The 20079-nt window shown below is 36.5% G+C and overlaps 1 protein-coding gene across 1 annotated transcript; it reads right to left on the bottom strand.

Moving 5' to 3' along the window:
• Window positions 1-4710: 4710 nt before the first annotated feature.
• On the bottom strand, window positions 4711-18906 carry LOC107326774 (vomeronasal type-2 receptor 26-like). Its single transcript, XM_088144049.1, has 10 exons — window positions 18695-18906; window positions 17004-17295; window positions 13354-14214; window positions 12305-12532; window positions 11645-11771; window positions 9318-10236; window positions 8169-8187; window positions 7494-7606; window positions 6422-6713; window positions 4711-5268 (listed from the first exon to the last, which is right to left on the bottom strand). Exons 1-10 carry the CDS (start codon window positions 18904-18906, stop codon window positions 4711-4713), a joined length of 3621 nt encoding a protein of 1206 aa, XP_088000175.1.
• Window positions 18907-20079: the final 1173 nt, after the last annotated feature.

The raw sequence follows: 20079 nt of genomic DNA, 5'->3' as shown, positions 1-20079 counted from the left end.
AGTGATTCTATTTCAGAGGGTGTTTTTCCATAAAGCTTCAGATCGTTCTTGTAAAGGAGGTGGGATAACCTGGCAGATGTTTTTGATGTTTGATAGCCATGGCCTGACTTGTTCAGCTTTGTTGACAGAGGAATCATTGCAATGACAAACAGTAGTGGTGATAGTGAGTCTCCTTGAAAGATTCCTCTCTTGATGTTAACCTCTCCCAGTCTATCACCACTGACCAGCAATTGTGTCTTCCATTGTGCCATTGATCTTAGCACAAAGTTTCTGGTATTTCTGCTGACTCCTGTTATTTCTGTGTACTTGATTATCCAATCATGTGGCAGGGAGTTGAATGCCTTCTTGTAATCAATCCAAGCTACATTCAAGCTGGCCTTTGTTCTCTTACAGTTTTCTGTAATCGTCTTGTCAATTAGAAGCTGATCTTTTGTCCCTCTGCTGTTTGGGTGGTTTCTTTTCTGCTCAGATGGAAAGAGCTTCTTTTCGATGAGATGCTGTTGGCCTACGTTAGGTACCACACCAGTTAGCAATTTGAAAGTTGTTGGCAAGCAAGTAATTGGCCTGTAGTTGCCTGGTGCTGCCCCTTTTGCTGGATCATTCAATCTTCAATTTCACCTCCATGCAGTATGTTGTTAAACTGCTTGGCAATGAGTAGGTTTCAGCCAAAAACAATGCAGTTCATCTTCACTTTGACCAGTTCTTCATCTTCCTTGCCCTTTTCTCCATTTCTGCTCTTAATACAAGTTCTTTTATTTCAGTTTCTTTTTTTATTCTTATCTACCTCCTTTATCCAAGCTGCATTCTTGTATTTCTTTCGGTTGTCCCATAGCTGTGCCCAGAACTGCACTGCTTCTTCTTTGTCAGGTATTGATTGGTTCATTGCAGTCTCTCCATTGATGGAATGGTAGAAACGTTTCTGATTTGACTGAAATTGGAGATTCTGCCTGTAGCGTGCAATTTGATCTTCCTATCTGCTGATCTTTTTGACTATGGAGGTTATTTGCTGCTTTATCGTTTCCAGTGCTTCTTTGATTTTCCTTGTTTCTAGGTGATATGTCTTGATCAGGTTGGTCTTCTTCTTCTTCAGCTTTTCTCTCATCTGTTCTAGCTTGCTTGCATCTGATCTCATATGTTGTTATTTGATGGTTTGACGGTGTTAAAGGTATCATTGCAAGATATAAGCTATTCCAAGTAAAGCTGCTTTTTGCAATTGACTGATGGTGATTTTGTCAACGCCGATGGTCTTCAAGTGGTGCTCCAGATATTTTGAGATTGCGTCTAAGGTGCCTATAACTATTGGTACTATTGGTACTATTGGTACTATCTTTGCTTTCTTTTGCCATAGTCATTCTACTTCTATTTGCAGGTCTATATATTTTGTGATTTTCTCCAGTTCTTTCTCTTATATTCTGCTGTCTCCAGGTATTGCCATGTCCACTATCCAGTCTGGGGTGTTGTAAGGCAAGTGCTTGTGTATTTGAATTCTAAAGTCCCAGAGCACTTTAGTTTCTTCTTTTTCTATTACTTTGTCTATTTTGTGGTCCCTCCAGTTCTTGCTTGCAGGCAAGTGGTATTTGTTGCAAATATTCCAGTGGACCATTATAACTAACAATGGCATTGTCATGCCGTCTGTGTGATCTTCTTGCAGCAGCTAACTAGGTGGTCCACTGATTCTTCAGCTTCTTTGAAGAGGCGGCATTTGCTGTCTGTTGCTGCCTTCTCAGTTCTGGCTTTGTATGCGTTTGTTCTTAAGGGTTGGTCTTGTGCAGCCAGAATTAGCCCCTCTTTCTCTTTCTTCAACTTTCCTGCTCTTAGCCATTGCCAGGTCTTGTTGATATCTGCTTTGCCTTCTAGGTTTTTTGTTTTGTTCTGGGAGGGGGTTACTGCCCATGTAATACTTTGTCTTGCCATGTCTCTTTTCTATTCTTCATTTGGTCTTTCTTACAGGCTATTATGATTATGATTATTATTACTACTACTACTACTATGTTGGAAAATCTGTTTTAATATTTAACTGAAGCACATTGAAGCTGGGAAGAGATATTTCAGAAGACATTAAAAATTTACTGTCAGATATTCCAAAATTAGAGCTGTGACAGCCACATTTTTAACAATGGTTATAAAACAATGTCTTTGCTAATCAATTAGTAAGTTTGAGTTTTAAAATGATTTATTATTTTATTATTCTTATTTATTTATTTATTGTTCATCCAGCTCCAGGAGCCTCCAACAGCTCCATTTTGTGTAATATCTGTAAAATCATTTTATCTGTTAAACTATTTTATCTTATTCCAAACTTTTGAATTATATTTATACTTTGGTGTTCAGGTCTTTGGACAATAAATGCAAATTATAATCTTTAAAACTGATGCATGCCACATATGGAACTCCAAACCATCATTTATTTTTACCAAGTTCACATTTCCCACCCCCCACCCCACTTTTTGATATACCCACATCCTACTATTCACACAATGACACATAGCCTGGACAATTGATGGGAGAGAAAAAATCCATGGTGTTTGTTTGTTTGTTTCAATAGCACTGGTGGGTTTATTGGATCTGTAAACATTTTTACCAGTGGAATAATTATGGAAAATAATCTAAAATGTAATTGGACCATACCTGGTTAAATCTCCTAGGCCACACAATAGATTCTTCAGAAGAAGAGAACGTTAATTCTTGAGAATCCATGCTATCTATCCCTCCAATTCTGACTCTCAGAAAAGACTGATTTGGAAATACAATCCAGTTCATAATATCAAATCCAACCTCTAACTCTCCATGTTCATTGAAGGAAACTTGTTCCCCTGCAGTGTTATTGAAAGACATGCTTCTTACAAAGTGGTTGAGCTAAATTTTTAAAAAAGAAGAAAGAGCAGAAAGAACACAGTACATTAAGAATAATGTTCTTTCCTCTTTGGAGAATGCAGAGAATAAACACTTTGAAAGCTTTAAGAAGTCTAGAAGGCAAGGTAATGCTAGTTGATTACCCCTAGCAATTTTAGTGTTTAGTCTTGAGAATAATCACCACTTCCAAACAGAATGAAACTTCCAACAAGCAGCACAAATTAATAAAAGAACTACATCTGTGAAAAAAGATCAGATAAAAATTGAGAATAAAAAACTCCTGATTTCCAGATTATTTCAAGAGAATGTTAAAATGGTTCGTGGGTAAGAGTTTCAGGCATATTTTGGTAAGGAGAATAATTTGTAATTGCATTCAACACTGAAATATAAGAAGCTCTAAATATCTCAACTTTCTACAGAAAAAACAAAATATGCACTTCCTTGAAGGTAAGCTGAACAACTTATGAATTCATGGAACTACCACTGTAGTTTTTTGTGGGGGTTAATATAGAAATTATTATACATTATGTGATGACTTAGCTCCCTTGAGAAGTTTCTAATGACGGGAAAGGTGGAAGGAAAGAGAAGAAGAGGAAGACCAGCAGCAAAGTGGATGGACTCAGTTACAGGTGTGATGGGTGCACCAATAGAAGTCCTGAAAGACCAGATTAAGGACAGATCATCCTGGAGAAAATCTGTCTACATGGTCACTAGGAGTCAACACTGACTCGATGGCACATTACATCAGGCCCAGCCCACTACTGTAAACTGTCCACCCAATGCAACTCTTTTATTCCTTACATGATATAGACAGAATCTTGCCAGACTAAATCTGTACTACTCTAACATAGTGGATATGCCCTGGGAGATTCTAGGGAGTGGCTATCCTAATTCTCTTCCTCCTCCGATGCTCCTGCTCTGGACTGTGCTGCCTCTTGTCTCTCCACTCCTGGGAAATTGGTGCTCTATTCCATTCCATCACATCACCTCCTGCTTTGTAGATACATTCTATCTCATATAATCAATCAAATCAATCAATATAGAAGCTGTCTTTCAAGTTCCCAGATCAGTATATAATACTTCCCCCCCCCCCCATGGGAGTTTCCTATTCAATAAATGACTGCTTACTTTTCTGGGATCAGCTAAGGACAAATAGATATTTCAGTTTTATTCTAGCACTAAGTGGTATTGACCTTTTTGTAAATGGATTTCCTTTTAAAGAATTGGCAGCTGGGTAACTGTTGGGAACTGTGATATCATAGTAATGGGAACTATGACACATTTCACATTATGGAAGTGTGGTGTGCTTATCTACTGTTATCATATAAGATGGAATGAAATCATTAAATCATCAGAAACCTATTGCCTAGCTCACTCACATTAACATGTATATTTTTAAAGCTACAGTTAGAGAGAACCTTACATCTATATAATTTTTCATATTTAGGCTCTAAAAAAACTCGGGAGAATAGCACCCTCCCCAGTCTAGGTTCTCTTACTTTAGTGAAAATATGGTCAGCTCTCTGCAATTTAGTTTATTTGCTTAGGACTTTACCATCCATAGCTGTTGTTTCAGAAGATTTTGTTTGGCTTCATGATCTCCTGCTCGGTATCTGAGTATGGATGCCTGGATGTCATGCAAAGCATGTGCCACTGCGAAGACCGCATTGTAGACACTGTAGCTGGGGCTAGTCATGTCCATTTCCAATATGGATGAAGGAAGGTTGTCCAGTTTTTCTTCACCAGAGCAGACAACTGCATCTTTCTCCTCTGTCATGGAGCTGGAGAATGAACATTCAAATGCATTTTTCCAGAAGAGCTTGACAATAACATCTTCTTTTTTCATGTTCGGCTTTGTCATCTGAAGAAATCCCGGAATCCCAGCACCTCCTTGGAGTGAATTGTGAAGGATAGAGCACCATGGAGGAAGTCTATGTTTTCATGCCTTTGAAAGGGAAGTGAAGTGAACTGCATCTGAGCTGTCAGCACCCACACTTTAGCTTTTGCCAATAGTGGTATATCTTCCACTTGGGATATGGTGGGAATTATCCTCAAAATAATCATGTCTTCAGCTTCACCATGAATTAACACTACATTGGCAGAGCTTTTTATAATAACATTGAATGTTTCAATCCCAGCTTCCACAGAAGCCAAAATATTATTAGAATAAGTAATTGCTGGCCAAGTTTCAGTGAAAGCAAAACAGATGCCTCTCAGGGAAAACATGGGAACCATATCTTGTACAAACCTTTCACCATTCTCACTGTTCGAATACACCATTCCAATCCAAGTCCACTGGAAGTGGAGGATCAGTTGGAGAATTCCATGGTATTGATGGCTTGCATTTGGGAACATCTGTTGGTATGAAACAGCCTGTGCTTTTTCATTTGCCTCTGGAGTTGAGCCATAGATGAACTGCAGAAACAGATGGAAAAGTGGGATGGGGAAGAATCACTTTTAATTTTATGGTGAAAAGAAAAAGTTGCATGTAGCAATAGCCCACAAATTAGAAATTAAGAATTAATTGTGATTTCAAATTTCCAGTCTAGCCATAACTTACATATGAGTTCAGGAAAAGTTAAGGGAAGTTGTTGAGGTGCTATGAATTATCTAGTTTTCAGTGCAAATAAATGAGCAGAAGATATTTAGATATGGCATTGGAACAATTGGCCAGTTACTGCATAGGTAGGGCTGCTTCAGTGCAGTTGATCCAGTGGTAGTGTTTCCATCAATCATCCATGCAGTTGCTCCTGATTATATTTCATCGAACAGCTACTGTATATCTATGTTTTATTAATAAAGCAGAACTTACATTGGATCTTCTAGCATCAAATGTGATATATGTCGAAATCATTTTACCTTGTGAGATGGGCAGCCATATAAATTTGATAAATGAATAAATACATAAATAAATACTCAACAGGCTCTGCTGTTTATTAGCTCGCAGCTTGTTCTGGTCTAGTGTATTCTCTACTAAGTACCTTTTTATTGTCTAAGAAGATATTATCCAGTGGGTATTATGAAACCAAAATACTGTACCCTGTGAGTTTTCTTTCTCTACAATTCAGTTTACAAAACCTATTTTTCCTCTCCTCCTTTCACATTTTTCTTTTTTTCTTCCTTTTTAAAGAGCAAGTAAGAGAAGGGATTGTCTTAAAAATTAACAAGAACAACAACAATAAAAGCTACAACAGCAATAATAATAACCATTGAAATTTAAGCACAGGTGAAAATAAAGGAATGTCAATTAAGGTAGAATATTACAAGGCTAAGCAACTCTAACCCTATAAGAATGGTTGCATATGAAACAGGTGAACACTTTACAATATAAAGAATAGGTGAAGTAGACCCAGACAAACCTACTACTAATATGTATATTAACTTGGTTATATATATTAGCCAAGCAAAGATAGATAGATGATAGATAGATCTTAAGACTTTGCAAGATCCAGTGGGCCCATTTATTCTCTAACACTCTCCCTCACCCCCACCCCATGACAAACCCCCACCACTGAAAGGAAGACATGAAAGACTTCAAAACCTCCTGTTTTCCATGCAGACATTGTACCTGTGGCATCTTGTAGAGGGACAGGATGGTGGTCATGTGGACTCCAACAGCAGAAGTTGGTCCCCCAATGGCAGCTATTGGTCTTTTCTGCATGTCACACCTGTAGTTAGGGATGAATCTCTCCTTGGTAGAGAACAGGTCTAAAGAGGCACAATAGGTCCATGTTGGAGTAAAATAACTGTTGTAGATATGGAAGCCCAGGGTGTGATTAGGTAAAATCTGGGGATTTTCATTGATCACCTTGACTGAAAATTGCAAAGCTAGGAATTGCTGATAGATTGGTGTGATCACTCTGAAAGGAGAATTATATATTATAATTCACACAGCATTCAATTCAAGATACCTGTATGACACTTGGCAGAATTCACTGCAACATATTTGAAAGGTTTGACGTTCATATATATTACTGTGGGGAAATATTATCACCTTCTGCTGGATATTTCTCAGCAGTTTTCACAAGCCATTTAAAATATATTGGTTAAAATAATTATTTCTGTCCCTCCCCAATAAATACTTTTCTAATACAATTTCCCACAGAGAAATGATTTTGGAGCCTCAAAGTATTTGAAATACATGATGCTGAATCAGATGCCAGCACTGCATCTATGCAATTTCTTAAAATAATTTACTTGTTAATTTTTCTGCACACTATCATGAAAACACAATTTACCCAAACTTTATTCATTCCATCTCTTTAGCTTTCAATTTTATCCTTACCATCATTATAGTAAAAACATGGAAACATGTAAATAAAATATTTGACAAAGGCCCCACTCTTTTTAAAAAGCTTATGCAGATTATCCCAAGTGAATTGAATACTAGTTTGTTATTGAATGAAATATAATTGAGTATCTATACTTTATGAAACGAATACAGAAGTGTTCCCTTCTTTGAGAGTCTGAGTTCTTGGACCCAGAAAATGGTAATGTGATGGAAAGTCACAGCTCAATATTTATAGATTATACACAATTATTTTCCCTCATTATTTGGAATGTTATTCACTGCCTATGAGGAAACCATCTCAGATAAGATTAGAAATAAATATATGCCTCTATGTTTCCAATAAAATTACAGGATTTCATCAAAGAGATTACTAGACGGTGCTTCTCTGAAGTCCATCACTGTATAGAATATGTAGATCTTAGACAGGATGCCCACAACGATGAAGTCTCCAAGTTCATACTCCTGGTGAAGAACAGGCAGAGGCTCACTGATGCTGCATTTAGCACTGGGAATCATGCACACCACTCAGGGCAAAAGCACTACAATTAATGCTTCAAATACCACCATCCTGAATGAAGCCGTTTTTTTCTTTAAGCCAATTCATCCCTCCCAGGACTGTCTTTCATTAATTCAGATAGTGTAATGGAAGTTCCCATATAAGTAACAATTGCCAAATTTCAGAATTCTAACTATCTTTAATCCCAGGTTGGAATATTGTATTGTGTTTTCTCCTATCCTTTTATTTTGTTGTATTGCATTTCTGGCTTAGTGGTTCTTGCAACACACTTGAGATCTATGGGGAACTCAGAAGTTATCATGTTTAAAGGGATAATTGTAGAGGAAGGATCACCAGCTGAGAATTATAGATAAAATGAAATCATAAATAAGAAAGCCTGTTGGATACTTCCCAACAAAAATCTTTTTTTTTTTTTCCAGGGTACTACATGATAATTGTAGCTCTTGTAATTAAGAGATGAAGTTGAAATAAAACTAATTAAATTAGTAATTACAGTGGCGATATTACCAATTTATAATCAAAAGTTCTAGAAAAGAAAAAAGAACATAAGTAAGAAATGTAACACACTAGTATTTCTTGGGTATCAGTTTCTCTGAGTTACAAAGTAGAGTTCTCTGTGTATTATGGGAAGAATAAGATTAAAAATTGGACTTTTATATGTTGGCGTGCATATTTTAACATATCAGACAAATCTGGAGATGAGACTCTTAATATTATAATTTTAATATTAAAAGCCTCTATTTTTTTTATTTTTTTTTTTTTTTTTACTTTTGGTGAGTTGTAGTAAGAATTAGATCCAAACATTTTGATGCTGGAGAGGAAATTTCAGTGCTGGAATATCAAGTTGTATCGTCTTGACTTGTCCTACTATGGCCATATTCTAGAATATAATTCATAATATAATTAAATTAGCTTTAAATCAACAATTCTAATAAGGAGATAAGGAGTTTTAGCATTGCTAGACACTTAGTCAAGAAAAGTAATTATTTCAAGCACAGGAGTCAGCTAAAAAACCCATCACCTGACATCATCTGTACTTAAAGTAATGTGTTACTGATATGCCAAATGTATGAACATTAAATTGGGAGATTTTCATCTGAACCTATGTCCCTACCTCCTAATTACTTACTAATTTGACAAAGGATCAATGATTTCAGTGTTTTGGCAATTTTTTTTGGAATCTTTATTCAGGAGACTAATTCCAAGGACACTTATTTTTGCTTCTTTACTATTTAACAAAATTTATGTTTTTTTTTTTTTCTGAACATGAAGTAAAAGAAGAATAAATAAACCCTTTCAATCAGTGACACTGAACTGAAATGTTGCTTTAATTCAAAGAGTTGTTTTGGTTCAGACTATTAAAGTAATAGTGCTAAACATGCCAGTCAAATTCACAAACAAAACACCAAACATTTCAACTGCTGATAGAACAGTTATCATCTTTTTAGAGATACCTGGCTGTAGGTCAGCAGAGGTTGCAAGAAATGAATCAAAATCACACTGAGATAGTCTTTCATTGTCTTCCATGAAATTCAGAATTTTATTCCATTTCAGTTTTAGAGGAGGGAAATTACACAATAAGAACATGAAAACCAATCAGTTCAAAATACAAAGTTATTAGTTATAAATGAAAATGTTTTAGTACAACATATTTACTTATGGCTATCTTTAACTTCTTCAATTATTCTTCTTAGCTGTCCCTTGTTGTTTAAATCAGGCCTCACCACAATAATGTAACATTTTGGGAAGAAGATAAAAGCCAGTAACCCAGCACTGGAGCACAAAATGGAGAAGATCTCCACGGCCACCATATATTTCCCCTTTGTGCTCAGGTATGTTGGAACAAAGGACAGCCAGACGCTGCAAAAGACCAACATGCTGAAGGTAATAAATTTGGCTTCATTGAACGTGTCAGGTAACCTCCTGGCTAGGAAAGCCACCATGAAGCTGAACATTGCCAGGAAGCCCATAAAACCAAGGACACAATAGAACATGATAGCTGACCCTTCATTACATATCAATACAATTTCCTTTGGCATAGAATACATGTCAACATCTAAGAATGGGGGAGAGGTCAATAGCCATACAATACAAATAGTGGTTTGAATAAAAGAGCAAGAAAAAACAATAGGAATGGCCAGTCTCTTCCCCACCCATTTTCTAATTCCAGACCCTGGCTTGGTAGCCATGAAAGCTAGAACTACAATGATAGTCTTTGCCAAGATGCTCGAAACTGCCACAGAGAAGATGATGCCAAATGTTGTCTGTCGAAGAAGGCATATAATTTGATGAGGCTGACCAATAAATAGCAAAGCACAAAGGAAAGAGAGTAGGAGAGAGATGAGAAGAAAGTAGGTGAGGCTTTTATTGTTAGCTTTCACAATGGGAGTATCACTATGTTTAATGAAAATCGATAACACCAGAATGGTAATGGTGGAAAAACAAACCACAAAGCTGGCCAAAGTGTTCCCCAGGGTTTCTTTATAAGACAAGAAGTTTGTATTTTTCAGAAGGCAGGAATCTTGGTCCTCATTTGGATAGTGATCTTGTGCACACTGAAAGCACTCATCCAAATCTAAAAATGAAAATTTGAGCTTTTGTATATGACAGTACCAAAGAATTGTACAGAAATAACACAAGATTATATTACAAAACCCTGAATGACAAGAACAAACAAACAAAGCTAGTATTTGTATTGTCGAAGGCTTTCACAGCCGGCATACGATGGCTGGTGTGGGTCTTCCGGGCTGTGTGGCCGTGTTCTTGAAGTTTTGTTTCCTAACGTTTCGCCAGCACCTGTGACTGGCATCTTCAGAGTGCAGGAGCACAGACAGGAGCTCCTGCACTCTGAAGATGCCGGTCACAGGTGCTGGCGAAATGTTAGGAAACAAAACTTCAAGAACATGGCCACACAGCCCGGAAGACCCACACCAGCCAAAGCTAGTATTTCCTTGTGAAATTATATGCACTGCATAGTCCAGAAATAACCTAGATTTTTGGACTCATGTCAGCAATACAGGATCGTTTCTGTCCTTGTACATTAAGAAACTAGAAACCGATTTCCCTTGGAAAACTTTTTTCCCCTGATATCATTATATTATTTTCTTTTTCTTTGTCTTTATTATTTTTCTTTTAAATCTTCTCAGCAACATATATGAATAGAAATTCTGATATGTTTCAGCTGGTGAGATCGTAATATTTTGGGATATCAAGGGGAATGGAGAACTTAATCAGATGGAGAGTGTAGTCGAAGCAGTTTCAGTATAATTACTTTGATATGAGAATTTGAAATGATCAAGTTCCTTCAGTCCACATACAAGACATAAAATATTACTACATAATGCGTTTAAGCTGTAACTACCATAATTAATTTTTATCTGCATTCTAGTATTTTTATTAATCTTTTGGAAATGATTTTAAATAGTTTTGAATATTATTTTTATTATTCATAATATTCTGATTTTTAATATTGCCTACTAGCTATGCAATTCTGGGTCAAAACTTTAGAATACAAAATAATATATCCGAAAATCACAGCACATGAGGAACAAAGGCCTCTTAAAACACACACTTAGAAATGTTCACTCAACCTCCTGGCTTAGAGCCAGGACAGTTGGAAATCTCTAGATCTGAGGGTGGGATTGGGTGGGTGGAAGGCTGAATAAGATATAAGCATTGATGCAGAACTTCTCAAAAAGAAGAAAAAATAATAAGTGTACCCTTTCATTTCATGAAAATTGGTACATTTCATCATGACACAAACTTTTCCTTCCTGACAATATAAAAATATTTATATTGTCACTATATAAAGTTCCACAGAGACATCTCAAATCAGCAGTGCAGCATCTGTGGTCACATGTCCCTTCCCAATTTTTTGTAGTTTGCATTCTTGACATTATGGAGCTTCATTTTGGCATATGCCTAAGGAACCACCACCCATGATACACAGGTTGGCAACCATTATTTCACAAGCTGTCACTCACCCTTCTGGTTGGAAATCTTCCCTTCTGGACATGGGATACAATCATAGCAGCAAAATGGCTGCCCTTCCTTCGCAGCCTTTCTATAACCTGAATTGCATTTGGCATTACAAAGAGAAAGGGGCTGTGTCTATTCATAAAAGAAAGAAATGATGTTTTTGGTTTTTCAAGCATCCACTTCAGTGATTTCTTTACATAGCTTAAGAAGTCTAAGTGGCTTAGATCTAAGGAGCCTAAATGAACCAGGCTCTATTAAGAAACAAATGTTTCCCAGTTACATCTGAAAAATTGGAGTTCAAGCTTTTTAAAGAAAACTATTGTTTGAGCTCTTATCCTCGAACCAATATAACCCATAAAACCCTTTCATATGTGTCTCAATGAGTACATTAAACATTTAAGTGTTCAACAGTCCAATGTTAGGTTTGTTTCAATATATCTCAATTTTATTTATTAGTTGTATATATGAAAAAAAAATTAACGTACATAATTGATTTTTTTTATCCTGCGGGTTAGCCTAGGAAGTTCTGATCCAAATCTTGCTTTCCATTATTCTTTGTATTGAAAAAAGCATGTCTGAGATAGCTAAAGTGATTTTAGTGAATCACTGTTTCAATATTGATAAATTAATTCCTGAATATAGTTCAGACCATGACAGGATCATACCCAGTTGAAACTGTGGGGCCAAGTGATGCCTTCCTTCCAAAGGGTGAACATTTCTTCTGGGCTATTGCGTGGTCGCATTTCTCCAACTTTGATTCTAAGAAAAGATTGATTTGGGAATATTACCCAGTTGTTAACATCAAACCCGGTATTCAGTTCTCCATTTTGATTGAATGAAATTGTTTCCCCAACAGTATTATTAAAAGAGATGCTTCTCAGAAACTTGTTAAACTAAATGGGAGGATGGGGGAGAGAGGAGGTAAGGAATTGAAGGGAAAAAGAAATAATGATTTGTCAGGATATACAGAAGGATACTTATCTTTTCCCACTTAATTGATCTGAGCACAGAAATATTCTAATGTTTAAATTCCATGATAGATTCTGATCTGTTCTAAGAATAATGGAAGTTGAGGGCAAGGCAACAGGAGAAGCAAAAGATTGGCACAGAAAGAGGAAGAGTCAAAATAGAAAGATAAAGCACCTATAAGAATCCAGTTGATTCAATACACATTATATCTCAATGTGTCTTCAAATAAAATCTGCAATTTTGGAGTTGAAAAGCTCTATGAATTATACCCTTCGCTTCAAATGTTGCCATTCCTCTTTACTGAGGTATGGTGCATTCAGCTGCTATATGTGAGCAACATCCTTGGAGTGGGGAGGTTTACAATTATTACAAATAAATTAATAAGTAGCTAACCAACTCCTCTTGCAAGCAAAGCAGCACGCTTCGATGTTAATGATACAGAACACAATTCCAGAAACAATTTGTGGGGAAGGGAGTCACTTTTTCCTTGAATAAAAGCACCATTGATGACTACATAGTACTTTTGCCCCTAAAGAAGGAACCTCACAGCAGTGTGAGGAAAATGCTACCCTGAAGCAAGTCTGGCTACAGTTCTTGATCTTGCTTTAGCAGTTCTTAAGATTTCTATGCAATGCCTTTTGAATACTGCCCATTCTCTGAAGAAAGATCACTCTTTACACCATCTAGAATCTTCAGTTTCTTCTACCAATCTGGTGAACCCTCATTAATAGATGGAGCACAATACCTGCCATAGGTCTTGATCTAGTAGCTTCACTCCTGCTTCAGGTATTCTTGCCATGTGCTTCAATTCAGATGAAAGCATGTTATGCAAAGCATGTGCTATAATATGGACTGTGTTGTAGATACTATAGCTGTTGGCAGTCATGTCCATCTCAAAAACAGATGAAGGAAGTGTCTCTAGCTCTTCCAGTCCATTGCAGATGGCTTCATCTTGCTTGTGAATCTTGGAGCTGGGAAGGAAACATTCAAAGGCCTCCTCCCAGAAAACCTGAATAAAACCATCTTGTTGGTCAGAGAATGCTCTTCTCTTCTGGAGAAATTTCTGGAATCCCAAAACTTCCTTTGAGTGAACTGCAAAAGATAGGGCACCATGTAGGAAGTCTAGATCTTCATTCCTTTGAAAGGGTAGTGATGTGAAATCCATCTGGGCTGTCATAATCCACACTTTACTATTTTTTATTGTTGATATATTTTCATATTTTGATATAGTTGAGAGCATTCTCAAATATATCATGGTCTCAATTTCACCATAAACAAGAAATACAGTAGCAGTGCTTCCAGTTATAATGCTATATGTTTTCATCCCTTCTGCAACCATTTTATCAATATCACTGACAAAGGTCAGTACTGGAAAGCTTTCAATGAAATCAAAGCAAACACCTCTCTGGGAAAATATGGAAAACACACTGTCTACAAACTTCCTTCCATCATCAACGTTATCATATAGAACCCCAATCCAAGTCCATCCAAAATGCAGCAGTAACCGGACAATCCCTTTGTACTGCATGTCAACATCTGGAAACATCTGGTGGTTGAAAACACCCTGAGCCTTCCTATTTATCTCAGAGGAAGAGCCATAAGTGAACTAAAACAAAGAAATAAAAATTAAAGGAAGGTAGACAGTGTATATATTATTCCAGCTGGATCCAGAAGACTCTGCAGAGTGGATTGGTGGGTGAAAGGACAGAATTTGCATAAGAACTGACCAGGAGTTAGCATGGAGAAGTGTGACTAAGATACTGAGCTTTGAACAAGGAAAAATGTTATTTTTCCCTCTTCCTCTCTTCCTCTCTAGACTAAGAGCAGGAAGAAAATGAAAGTGTTGTGAAGCTGCTTAAAGGAGTTAACAAAAGAAAGCAGTGGTGCACATATCTTTATTCTGTGAATAAAGAATAGAGCAAGGGAAGCCAAGAACTCAGCTTATGAGGGCATAATAATTTGTTGAGATAAGGCTACTGTATAGTAGGAGTAAACCCAGATTAGTTACCTTAATTGCATTGTAGCAAAATACAATCAATGTAACTGTGCACATCTTTGAAAGTGGCCATCAGCATGTAGACAGAGGCTGTGAGCTATACTGGCAGAAACAGATGTGGAATTCTGATGTTGTATGGAAACCCATAGAACAAAAGTGCTTTCTTCTTCCCTTGTGAGATAAATAAAGCAGTTCTGGAGGTCTCTCTGCTTTGCTACCAATTTCCAAAGGAAGGAAGCAGTGGTGCATATTTGCTTCCCTTCTTTTCAGCTTTTATATCAATTCTATCATTCAGGTTTTGTAGAAAAGTCAGTTTCACTCACTGAAGAAAGCTAATCAACCCATATCTGCCCTCCTGTTTTCTTACATTTATATATACAGTCATCTCATCTCTCACACAGATGGCCTTGAAGAACAGTTTGCAAGCCTTAAGAGCATTTTCCAGTGAAATAAAATGGGATACCAGCTTTTCCCAAACAGAGGGTTTATATATATACCCTTATATATATTTACTAAGAAGTGTGCTGACTGCACTCATGGTTGGTTCACAAAGGCTATCCATGCCGAACACGTCAAGGATATGAAATGTCCTAGAGCTTTCAACCAATCTTCTTTCATTTGAAAGGAAGGAACAAGCAAAAGCTACAATAGAGCCAACCCTTTTTATGAAGTCAGCGCCATACCTCCTGGTAGCAAATTCTAAAGTTTAACTATGCATTGTGTAAAAAACAAAAACAAAAATCCTTTGCCTATCCTGATTCTTCCAAGATTCAATTTCATCGAGTGACCCCAACTCATAACTCATGTTGCTAGCGTCAGAGGCAACAATGTTCTCCTGACTTCAGTACTGTTATTCAGGGCTAAAGTGCTGAGCCTTGTGCTCTATGGAGCACAGTCCACCATGTTCAATGACAGTGATACAAGAGCCCGAGAGAGAACTCTAGGGCAATGCTTAAGAGTTATGCTCTTTATCTGCTAATACGTATCAAATGTTCTGTATATGGAAGCCTATCCATGCTGAATCCTAACCCTCCCTATCTCACTTAATAGGGATTCTCATGGTTATAGTGTTAGCGTTATAGCAATTGGCCTTAGTGTAATAGCAAGTGGAAAGAAATGGTTAAAATGTCAACTCTGCTGGAAGAGAAATGTATCAATTATTGCTGTGCATCAATGAAAGAATACATTGATATTGCACCTGAATAAACAAGAAGCACCTTCTTCAGCCATAGTATATTTCATATTGCACATAGGAAATTGACATTCTCACTAGGTAGACCAGATCAGGAAATCAATTCCACCGGAAGGCTGAAACTACTTTTAATGAAATTGGCTATAATAACAGAATCTTCTAAGTCAGATTATGTTGTACCTCCTCCTCCTTCTTGTACTGCAGTGAATCAGGGAGATATCTCCCCAAGCTATGTGTCAATGTAATCTTGTTGCTCTGGCCTTAAAAAATGTTTCAGTCCCTTTTGATTAGGGTTAGGTTTAGGGTTCATGCATATCTCCATCAAGGTCATCATCCTTACTCTCTAAAGAAATTAACTTTCCCCCATACCCTATAGCCATCTAAACCAAATTAATTCAAACATAGCAATGCAGTGATATAAAATTATTTATTGGGGTTCATTAAACACAGCCACTTCAAGCCTTTCTCAGAGTAGTGTTAAAAGTTCTCCATAAAGGGAATTAATTCATCTTCATCTTCTATTAAAATTTGGCAGGGTTAATAGCTATATTAGGGACAGTTAAGAATAATTCTGTCCAAAACCAAACAAATAATTGGTGCTTTTCTCAATTTGAAAATAAAATAAAAATCAGAAGATCCAAAATTCTCAGGGCTTGGACAATCTTCATGTCTTCAAATGATTCCTAAAAATCTCAAATCTCTCTGTGCCTGTTTTGGTGGGGAGGGGGGATTTCTGTTTTTGATGCTGTTTAGTGAGAGGAGGTAAGAATTTAGCAATAGGTTAGACCACAATTTAAGCCTGAAAAACTCAGCATCTTTCCAAGTTCAGGTAGGCTCTTCTTAAATGGAAGTTAATTGGTCCCTGAGCTAAAGTTATGTCCAGTGGTTCTCCTGTATGTAAACTGACCTTCAAATTCAAGTCAGGTTTTATGATTGGGCATCCTGATAATATTAGAATTAAACACTTTTCATAACTGCAGTTGCACACATAAGGAGCATAACTCATTTTATTTAAAAACATGAAATACTGTCTTGTAATTCATATTTCTTTGTCTTGATAAACATTTCCACATTTCCATAGCTAGATACATCTCTTCATTTTATTCACAGCATTTATTTCAAACACAATCTTTCCCAAATCCAGAGAAGGCAAAGGGGATGTCAGATTGTCCTTTTAAATCTTTCAGGTTCTACTTGGAGGTATTACCTGTGGAACTTTGTAAATGGACAGGATAGCTGCCATGTGGATGCAGACTTCAGAATTAGGTCCTCCAATGACTGACACCGGATTGTTCTCGGTGTCACACTTGTAGTTAGCGATGAACTTGCCTTGTGTTGAGAAGAGTTCCATCGAGGCATGATATGTCCAGCTTGCTATAAAATGACTGTTATAGATATGGAAGCCCAGAGTGAGATTGGGCAAAATCTGGGGATTTTCATTGATCTCCTTTACAGCAAATACCAAAGACAGGATGTGCTGGTAGAGCTGAGTCACCACCCTGAAATGAAAATTACATGCTGATTTGAACACATTGGTTTCAGAAAAAGAGCTGCAAGACACTTTAGTTCAACTCACAGCTTTAAACATATTGTACTCATTTCTACCATCAGATGATTACTAATGAATATTGCTGGATACATCTATATCAGTAATGATACTACTTTAAAGGCCACTATTTAACATCAGAAATTGCCAAGAATGCAAGTGTTCAACTAAGTACCATACACAATTCAATATCAATCATATTATTGTCTTTGTGCTTCCTGCTGCAGTTGCATCTACATTCTATAGCATCATTCTGCAAGTGTGAAAAACATGCATTTTATATCAGTGATAAATTCAGGGGTCACCTCCACCAGTTTGTTCTCTTCCCCCTCTCCTTAATTAAGCTCATCAATTAAAATTAGCATCATCATCATAAACAAGGTTTCTCCTGGCCACAAAAGTCTTGCAAGACTGAAATAACTAAGCAGTATATTATTATGAATAATTGAAGTTCCAGGAAATTATTGGTAATAAATTCAATCTGTTGATGTTCATTCTAGTAACAGTGAAAATCAGAACAACTTTAAGTCTCAGCATCAATGACTAGATGAAAGATTTAAAAAAAAATTGGGAAAAATTGTTATCTTCACAAGCGTACTGAGGCATTTCATTACTCAGTAATAAATTTATTTAGCCATGCAACTGAATTACCCCAATTATTTTTAAGGAACAGGGGAACCCTGAAATAAAAGGGATGCTTCATTAGTGAAAAAAAAAAATTCTGTAAGAAAGATTTCAATCCAAAAAAACTAGGAAATGGATTTATGACTATCCCTGGTGGAACTTTATTAACAATAATTATTATTTCATTAACATCTCATCCTCATGCAATAGGCTAGGAATACAGTAGAAAACAGTATTTTATTATATGTGATTCCTAAAGTATCCTCCAAAGTAAAGTACAAATAACTTAATTAGTAAACTGCAGAAAAATATATACATGTAACATATTTAAACCTGTTCCACGGAATTAACTAAGAAATTGACCTGTCAAATTATACTAAATATCAGAATTATGAACTCATCCATATGAATGAGATTGAATAGAATGGTTTATTCCCAATGCATTACTGAATTGAAGTTTACACGCAAAACATTCTTAAACAATTCCCGTCTTTATGGAAAAAGGGATAGTATAATATATCTCTGGAGAAGGAAGGAAGGAAGGAAGGAAGGAAGGAAGGAAGGAAGGAAGGAAGGAAGGAAGGAAGGAAGGAAGGAAGGAAGGAAGGAAGGAAGGGCTAGTATGACACAAGACAAAATATTCTCTGTCCATCCATAGATGAAACCAACACCAATCCACAGAACTCAACTTCTGAATAATTAAAGTTTTAGATACATGAGCATCTTACTCAGCATCATAGAAAAGGTCAGTAGAAGGCTTTTCATGAAAGTTTATTGTGTTTGAAAATATATAGATCTGAGACAAAATACCAGCAACAATGACATCTCCTGATTGATAGTATTTATGAAGAATTGGAACAGGATCACCAACAATGCAGTTCATGTCAGGAATCTCACAGAGTACCCAGGACAACAGCATTAAGACCAATACAGAAAGCATCGTTAATTTGCATGATATAATTCCTTCTTTGCAGTCTTTCATCTGTCCTCTTTTTTCCTTTAATAAATTCTTGGCTGAATAGCACAGCCTGACTTGAATGACCACTTGGTTGGTTTATGACACCCTTGTAGTGCATTAAAGAGCAACACCAACAAATATATATATATACACCTTTTCTACATTATAGAGCAAATAATGACATTGTTCTTCTGTGCTAGGTTTCAGTTTTGCCAATGGTTACTGAAGCTCCCTTGAGACTTAGAGATGAAGCAAAAGTAATTGGGGTTAATTTGATAATTGCCAGAAAAATAACCACCTGAACAGGATTACAGGTCCTATGAGATGTCACAGGAATATATTCATTATCTTTCATCAAAAGTCATCTCCATCCACACTCCCTGGATTAGCAAAAGGCCCAAAGGTCTTTAGAAATGAATGAATCAATGAATCAATTAATCAATTAATGGACAATTTATTCCTTAATATTCCAAATGGAAATTTGGGAGTTTTCATTTTGTTTTCATTGGGATTGGGGTGAAATTGAAATCTCTCATCATCTAAAGTGTGACAGAAATGACACATTAAGCAGTAACTCAGTTGGCTATACACACTAGTGACTCAAGCATGTAGTCTACAAGAAATTGGAGAATATGGCCAGGACTTCACATTTAATCTTTTGAAATCCACCAGGACATTTCTCATGAAGCGGAACTTATTTGCTCTTGTTAGTTTGTTTCAGATGCACCATCTAAACAGACTGCAGATAGTTTATTGGTAATCTGATCCTCAGTTTATATTATAGCTTTTTTTATATACTGCTTTTAGTTAAAGGGAAGGAAATGCTTTGTGGGGAATATGTGTATCTCAGGATTGAACTGTTGGATTCTTGGCATTCTCTGAGATAAGTGTCTTCCTCTTCCTGCAGACATTCCATTACCAGGCCAAGTAACATCATCACTGCACAGGAAGGAAATACATTTGGTTTTCAGATGAAGATTTAAAATTAATTATTCTGTGTCTAAGACTTCTTGACAGATCTGAATAAGGAAAAAAGATGTACTACTTGTGACCTAAAACTTGGAAACTAATAATGTGGCTTAAAAAGAGCCTCCTTACGAGATGTTTGTGGAACGACAGCTATAGCTTACATTTATTTAACACAGTTCTCAGACT

The sequence above is a fragment of the Python bivittatus genome, unplaced genomic scaffold (genome assembly GCF_059951505.1).
Source record: "Python bivittatus isolate LINGU-HERP-01145 unplaced genomic scaffold, Pbiv_v1 ctg000430_np1212, whole genome shotgun sequence".
Taxonomy (NCBI): domain Eukaryota; kingdom Metazoa; phylum Chordata; class Lepidosauria; order Squamata; family Pythonidae; genus Python; species Python bivittatus.
This window is presented reverse-complemented; position numbering and strand designations above follow the sequence as displayed.